General features: G+C 39.9%; 1 protein-coding gene across 1 annotated transcript; it reads right to left on the bottom strand.

Moving 5' to 3' along the window:
• Positions 1 to 3179: 3179 nt before the first annotated feature.
• LOC311013500 (uncharacterized protein) lies at positions 3180 to 7463 on the bottom strand. The gene is made up of 7 exons (XM_084009587.1): positions 7398 to 7463; positions 6880 to 6979; positions 6562 to 6663; positions 5305 to 6408; positions 5072 to 5214; positions 4146 to 4255; positions 3180 to 3888 (listed from the first exon to the last, which is right to left on the bottom strand). Exons 2-7 carry the CDS (start codon positions 6956 to 6958, stop codon positions 3753 to 3755), a joined length of 1674 nt encoding a protein of 557 aa, XP_083865713.1. The 5' UTR covers positions 6959 to 6979; positions 7398 to 7463; the 3' UTR covers positions 3180 to 3752.
• Positions 7464 to 8108: the final 645 nt, after the last annotated feature.

Consider the following 8108-nt stretch of genomic DNA (forward strand, 5'->3'; position numbering starts at 1 on the left):
GCCAGTTAAAATAAAATGTATGCATATAAGGCAAATATTACCTTAAGGTTCATCTAAATACGTAAGTTATTATAATTTTGTAAACCATTGTTGGTTTAATGACTTGTGAAAGGATCTGCACTGATGTCTACATTTTATTGTGAAAGGTATGAATAGAAGAATTGGACCTGTACGTGCTGCCTATGTCAGGGTTGAAAGGAGTGATCAACATTTGCCTTGTATTGGTTCACACCAAGGAGCCTCCGTTTTACTAATGTGTATGCACCATGGCAACCTCCGGTTCTGACAAGTGATGAAGTCTGATTGTGTAGAAATGTATGAAAAAAATCACTCTACTTTTCACTTTCAGAACCCGTCTTCCCCTCCTAGTGTATTTAAGGTGTGTTTCCTTCCCCTCTGTGTCAGATCATTTTAACCCCTGTGTGAGCTTCCCAGCAGTTCCCTCGCACATCATCTCTAGCGTTTTTGGTCTCCTTTGTATTTTGAGCATCGAGTTAGCCCAGTGTTTTTGGATATGTTTTCCTGTTTGACTGATCTACCGTGTACCGAACCTGCCTTCTCCAATACAGCATCATGTCCATTTAGTAAATGATGCACCATTTAGAGTTAAATGGACCATACAGCAGGGTATGCTTTACGGTGTGACTACTTTGTGATTGAAAGGTCACCACGGTACTACTTAAGGAATTAAAGTTTACCTTGAATTACTGGCGACCTGTCCAGGGTGTATCCCCCCCGCAACCCTGAATACAGGATAAGCGGTAGAAAATGGACGGATGGATCTTTGTTATCAATTAGCACTAGAAGCCAGATGGAGCCAGATGATTGGTTGGTGCCTTGAATTGCAGAATAAAAACTCCACCTCGTTTGGAAAAAATGTACCTCCTTGAGGTACAAGTGAATCGCATGAAACGAAACACCCACCCAACTGTGTAAAGGCCTTGTGACACTGTGAAGCTCCTCACCAGCAGGTGACAAGAAATAATAGAATTGTAAAAGCCATGTGTACATGTCCATAAGTGGAAACGGACTTCTTCTGATTAAAAAATGCATTGCTAAGTTTTTGTCAAAAGCCCACCACAGTACACAGGGAGTGGAAAACTAAGTAGATCACATTTCTACTCACCACCTACAAGGCCCTCAACAGCCTGCGACACAAACTGAGCACACTGAAGAAGAACGGGTAGCAGTTACTGCAGAGGTGTTGCCTTGGATTGCATCATATCATACAGGTGTTGCTCCCCCACAGCAACAGAAGACAATGATGTGCTCACCGGGTGCTGACGACTCTCTCTGCAGCCACGCCGGCCTACATGTTACATAACGCAGCAGGCACAAGATGACGCAGCACGTTTTCCAAATCACTCACACGTGAGCAGCATGCAGGGCAGATGTACTTAGCGGGCAGAGACGCCATGCTCTGGCATGTGGCTCATTTTGGGTGTGGTTGGCGGTTGCACTGAGTGCGGCTGCTCTTGAAGGGGGCATCGCAACCATTAATTGGACTAAGCCTTTTCATTCCCCACAGAGATGAGTGCGATCCAAACCGTCTGTGGTCGGGTGGTTAGATGAGGTCCCCCCCCCCCGAGGACTGCCTAAAAATAAAAGATCAAGGAGCCTCCACCAGACACGTTGGTCTGGTTAGACTCACAGAGCATAAAAAAAGAGTTTCAAAACAGTTACAACATGTATTCAAATAAATGAGTTTACTTTACAGTACATAGCAACACTGTAACAAACCGAATGGACGTATTAAACATTTTCAAGTGAAGTGAGTGAATCTTCTTTACTTTGTGTGCAGAGATCAGTGAACGAAAGGAGAAAGATGATGTAATTTTAACTGGAGGCTGAAAAGTGTCCATGCAAAACACCACAAACCCATTCAATGTTTCAATCTTGAAGCTTCAAGCTTGAAGCTAACTGCTAGTGCTACTCCAGATACTCTGATGTTCAAGTTCCTTCTATTTCCAGTGGCTGCTGGAAACCATTTGAAATAAAATACATTCCTGCACACCTCATATATTTCAATTGCATTTAATGGAAACAAACAATAGAAAGATTGATACCTTCAACAAGTGATCGCTAAGTCCCGCCTCTCAAACACAGACTGGCCAATCATAGCTTAGCTTTGACCAGCTATTACCAGATCAACTCGGCTGTGCTTCATAGACTCTCATGCAACCATTTAGGAGTTTCTTCATTTTCCGGCTGGTTTTGTAGATTTGGAGCTAGTCCTGGTTAACCGTTGTGTAATAGTGATGGTCGTTACCTCGAGAGGTTGGAAGGAGATGTACGATATATATTTCCAAAACATTACGTTTCTATGTGAAAACCTGTGGAGCTAATATTAGCAAAGAACTCATGTTAGTACTCCTATGCTATGCTAGCTGCTGAAGGTATTTTGAATGTGTACACATGCTGCTTTTGCTTTTAATGATTGTAACAGTGAATAACTTAGACTGACCGGCAGGTGATGTGGTGGTTAACTTTACACTGTGGTCTGTAGCCTTTAGCTTATCTTTGTAACCTGCTTCACTGCTGAATCAGTTTGACATCCTGCACATTAAGTCAAGTCAAGTCAAGTCAAGTCACCTTATTTATATAGCACCTTTCATACATATAAAAATGCAGCCCAAAGTGCTTTACATTAAAATAAAATACAACAAACCCCTTTAACATCCCCACTCCCCACACCCTCATTCATGTAACACACACACACGCTACACCATACCCCCCCCCCCCCCCCCCGCCCCCCCGCAAGATAAAATGGAATATGACTGAGCACTGATAGACCAAGTGATATTATATATTTATATATTTCACATATTGTGAAACTTTCTATCCGTATCTCTCTGAAATAGCTTCTTTTTTTTTCTTTTCCAAAAGTCAGGTAATAATTTTCATGAAATGATAATGTGGGCTCGTGGTTGCTCTGATTGCTTGTCGGAATAGCAACGGGGGCGGGGCTTTACACAGGGTTAATCTCACGCACACATTTTTTTTTTAATATAGAGATGCAAGTTAAATTCTGCACATTCTAATGTAATAATTACTGAGTGATACAGTCAATTATTACCATGTGCAAACTTTGTATGAAAATAGTTTTTACCACATTATTTGTCACATTAATTATACAGATTTGCAAACATATCTAAAGCTACATTAAAGGCCCGAGAAAATTGATATTCAAATTTGCTTTTATACAACCCAGAAATTCATATTCCATTACATCAAACAATCATTATCAGCAAACTGTGTTACATGCATCAAAGTCTACTTGTCTAAAACCATTTAACAGAAGAAATTATATATTAGAATGTGGCTGTCTGCAGGCAGATATCTCAAAACAGTTGCAAATAAAACCAAAACTATCTGGATGGTGACATACCACAAGAGGTATGGAGATATGACAAATATTTGATTGTAATTTGGTAATTTACGTTAGCTTAGTCATATATGTGACATTGACAGAGGTGTCAACAAATCTTCGTATAGACTCGTGAAAAAGTACAGGCTCTGGAATATACTTAAAGTATAAAGTAAAGAGTATCACTATGAAGGACATTTATTGCATCATATTAATAAGAGGGAAAAAAAACATTAAAACTAAAGCAACTATATACTTTTTTTAAATGTGAGGTGTAGAAAGTACAGATATTTGTTTTAAAATGTAAGGAGTACAAGTAAAAAAAAAAAAAAAAAGAACAGTCCAAAGCCCTGCACCACCATAAACTGTGTAAATCATTATGACCTTATCTCTCACAGATAAAGCTCTGTTCACCAAAACAGCCATCATCGTTCCATTCTCCCACTCCTGTTGACTTTTGGATAGTTTCTCCACAGTCCTGGTTCCCTTCGTAGCTGTTGGGCTGCCCGTCCTGCCAGTACCTGGTGTACAACATAACAGAGACCTCAGGATTTTTACAGACCCTGCTTTTGCTTCTCAAAGAATGCATCAGAATATACTGTGCACATTAGTCATGTGTTTAGGAATAAAATCTATAATGGATATTTTGGATGTTTTCTTTCCACTCATTTCAAAGAAAACATGTTATGGAAGATGTAAATGTGTATACGTATTTGTAAAATAGCCAATATTCCAAAATTGTCATAGTGCATAAAAACACTGTGCCATTAAAGCTTACGTCGTGGTGACTGGCGTCCCGTCCACCCACATCCAAGTCCCCTCTGTAAGAGTGTCATGCATACCCGTCCAGGCGTTTAGGCCTGCTTCCATTATGCTGTTGACAAATGCCTGTTTGACAGAAATCAGGAATGATTCAAACATTACTTTACAAAATTACTTCAGCCAAACTGTTTCATTGTTTTCTACTGGTATGTTATTGCTTACAGCACCTGATGAATGCTGTATTAATTATAAAACGCACAGAAACAGCGTGAGCCCTAATAGTTTTTTTCCCCTCCTATGCTACCCACCACAATTATTACATTTCTCACTCTTTGCAATTTGTGTAATTTATGTCAACCTTGTGTTGATCTCCCTGTACAACACATTCTCTCGACATTCAAATCTAGTGATTCATGGATGTGAATTTTCCATTTTTATCATGTCACTCTGCACGACTTTCATACTAATATTTCAATTGATATAGTTTGTGCCTTCACCACGTTCCGGTTCCTGGTTTTTTTCTGTCAGTCGGGACAACATTATGCAACAAAGCAATAGTTTAGGAAACTAAACTTAACCTAACACAACCACTTATTTCAACAACGCTGTGGGACACGTGGTCTAATTGACTTTCCATTGTTTTCATGCTGAGCGACATGAACAAAAGTGTAAATCAATTCTTGTCCCAGTCCAGGAAACCAGTAGGTTGCATTTGGGTACACGACCTGCACTGAGAAGCTGTCGCTCTGCGTGTCTGTCATGTGGCTGCATCTCACAGTGGCATCGCTGGGAAACCCGTCTATAGTTGCTTCAGCACAGAGACATCAAACACAATTTTTGCTCCCTGTTTTCAAGCATTCTGGTAAGCTGCCTCTGCTCCATTCATTCACCAGGACGACATTTTGATCTCTCCCAGTTCATCTATTCCTCCATCCTTTTCACCTGTTCCTCCCTGCTCTCTATGACGACCAGATCCGCTCCCTTAGCGATGCAGTAGTCTCTGCTTTGCGTCCAGTTTTTCTTCACAGATGAAACAAAGTAACAGCTGAACTCGAACTTGCTCCAGCCTCTCTGACAGGGTTTACCTGCACATTTGAAATGACACAACAGGCTGACAATAACACAGAATACTATCATTGAATGATGACTCAAATGCACTTTGAGAAACTTCTCACCTCGTACTTTGTTGATCTGCTTCTCTAACTGATCGTTAACCGTAGACAGAATGGTGTAATTGGTGTGTAACTGCATCGTTTCCATCTGCAGAGAATCATAACTTGATTGCAACTGTTCTTTGTCTTTCCTCACTGAACTGAAACTGTTCTGCAGAAGTTTTCTACTTAAACTCAGTGCATTGCAGTTTCTTTGCAACTGGTCCTTGCTCGTCTTCAGTGAAGAGTAATTGCTCTGTAACTGATCTCTGTTTGCTCTCAGCGTAATAAACAAAGTCTGCAACTCATCCTTTTCCCTTTGCAGGTTAATGTTATTGGTCTGTAGCTGCCCTTCACTTGCTGTCAGACTAATGTGATTAGTCTGTAGCTCCCGGAGACTCCTCTGCATGTCATTATAGCTCGTCTGTAACTGATCTCTCACTTGTTTTACGGTGTTGTAACTTGCTTGTAACTGATCGTTAACCGTCGACAGAATGGTGTAATTGGTGTGTAACTGCATCGTTTCCATCTGCAGAGAATCATAACTGGATTGCAACTGTTCTTTGTCTTTCCTCACTGAATTGAAACTGATCTGAAGGTGGTTTTTACTTAAACTCAATGTATTGTAGTTTCTTTGCAACTGGTCCTTGCTCGTCTTCAGTGAAGAGTAATTGCTCTGTAACTGATCTCTGTTTGCTCTCAGCGTAATAAACAAAGTCTGCAACTCATCCTTTTCCCTTTGCAGGTTAATGTTATTGGTCTGTAGCTGCCCTTCACTTGCTGTCAGACTAATGTGATTAGTCTGTAGCTCCCGGAGACTCCTCTGCATGTCATTATAGCTCGTCTGTAACTGATCTCTCGCTTGTTTTACGGTGTTGTAACTTGCTTGTAACTGGTCCCTCTCGTTTTTCACGTTGTTGAAACTGGCCTTGAACCCGTCTCGTTCAGTCGTCAAAGAATTGAAACCTCGTTGCAACTGCTCTTTCTCTTTAGTCATGTTACTCAGTCTGCCCTCTAACTGTTTTCTCTCTGCGGCGGACGCATCAGAACTGCTCTGCAGTCTGTCTCCTTGAATGCGGTTGGAGGCCTGTGTTTGTTCTGCTGACGCGGCACGGCTGATTATCTCATCTGTGAAAATGCGAAGAAATGAACAATATTATTGGATTTCTCTGTTTTATTTCATATGATGAACATCACCTGGCTTCTCAAATGTTAAAGCCCAGATGGCATTTGGCAAAAACGTTTTTTTGTATGTTTGTTGACAACAAACAATTGACTTACAGTAGATAAACTGTCCGATGTTACCAGCCAACAGGACAGCACACAGCAAACCAAGAAACACGGTCACACATCTAGAGGGCTGCTTTCTCCTCGGAAAAACCTCTATATTAAAGTACGACAATTTTGTGAAACAGAATCACCTGCATAGCTCAAGCTTCTATTAAATTATTAAAGAGAACAGCACATGTGGCATTTACATGAAAACATTTAGTTCATTAAATTCCAGTTGATCAATAGGTAAGGTCTACACTTTTTATTAGTTGTACCTAATGTCCCTAAAATGCTGTCCATCCATGTGTTTTCAGGTTGATACTGTACCTTTGCTAACGAGGCCTTCCACTGCCAGTTTATCACTTATAGGCCTATACGTGCCTTCATCAAATCCCATTAACTCCATTCTCAAATTGGTCTGTTTTCACTGTTGAGAAGAGAAATCTGTTAAAGTCACAAATGCACACTATAGTTACTCTTTAAGACTTTTTTTTACATTGAAAATCAGTATGTAGCTTATGCTCTGATTAATTATTTGTGCTTGACTAGTATTTAAGTAAGTATTTACGTGTTTAGTCAAATTTGGCATTTACACTAAACTCATGCTTATTTAGTACAAACATTGCTGGTAAGACGAAGAAGCCTTTCATTTATTTGCAAGGATCAAGCTAAAATCTCTAATCTCATTGGTGGTTTGTGTTTGGAGCATGCACAAAATTAAAAATGAGATCATTTCATTTTACAAGAATAATAATCTGCACAAGAACTTTAAACAATACCGGAGTGCAAGTGAATTACAGCATAATATTCAATAATCAACATGGGAAATTTGAATATGCACCTACCTTGGATCTGAGGAGGTCAAAAAGTGTCGGTATAAATGCGGCCGCATTGAGATTCCGATGATTTGGGACAAACACAAATAAATGTTAATGCAGCTTTTATATTGTGTAGAAAACAGGATGCTACTTTTGCACATGTGATCCAATGTTTGACCTAACTTCACCCCGATTGGTCTGAAAAAATCTTGACCTTTACAATCACATCATTCAGCTCATTTTTCAGGTAATTTTCGGCCAAAATGATTCAAACAAACAAGCTGGAATTCACCAGCCAGGTTAAGTTATCACAGAGTTGTGGTTCTCTTTCAGGCTCCCCACTTTCATTTGCTATAGTTTCTCTTCCCTTTTCTCACAGATTAACTTCCTCCTGAGGGCAGATCAGCGACACTGTTACATGACTGAAATACAAGGTAAGGCATATTGAAAAGTTTGAGAATGCAAACTCAGCTCAGCAACTTGATTTCAGGTTTGTTTGAAAGTATCTCTGTGCCATGTCTGGGAAATGAACTCTAACTCTAACACTAAATTATGTTCCCATACAAACTGCACCCTCAATTACATTCCCAGCTATTTTTCTGCGGATTGAAGTTACAGTTTGAGGCTGTTTGAAACACGTGGTTAACAAAAAAATTATTACAAAATTGAAACAAAACAAAAACTTTACAAAAGCACTTGGTTCAACCCTAATCCACGACAATGAAAAGTAATTCACGG

Source organism: Eutrigla gurnardus (genome assembly GCF_963514095.1).
Source record: "Eutrigla gurnardus genome assembly, chromosome: 5".
Taxonomy (NCBI): Eukaryota; Metazoa; Chordata; class Actinopteri; order Perciformes; family Triglidae; genus Eutrigla; species Eutrigla gurnardus.

Excerpts from the sequence above, each read along its gene's own strand:
- LOC311013500 (XM_084009587.1), bottom strand. The coding sequence starts at position 6,958 with ATGGAGTTAATGGGATTTGATGAAGGCACGTATAGGCCTATAAGTGAT. Across the intron at positions 6,409-6,561 it reads CATCGGACAGTTTATCTACT|ATGAGATAATCAGCCGTGCC; the intron begins GTAAGTCAATTG and ends GCATTTTCACAG. Across the intron at positions 4,256-5,071 it reads TAGAGAGCAGGGAGGAACAG|GCATTTGTCAACAGCATAAT; the intron begins GTGAAAAGGATG and ends TCTGTCAAACAG.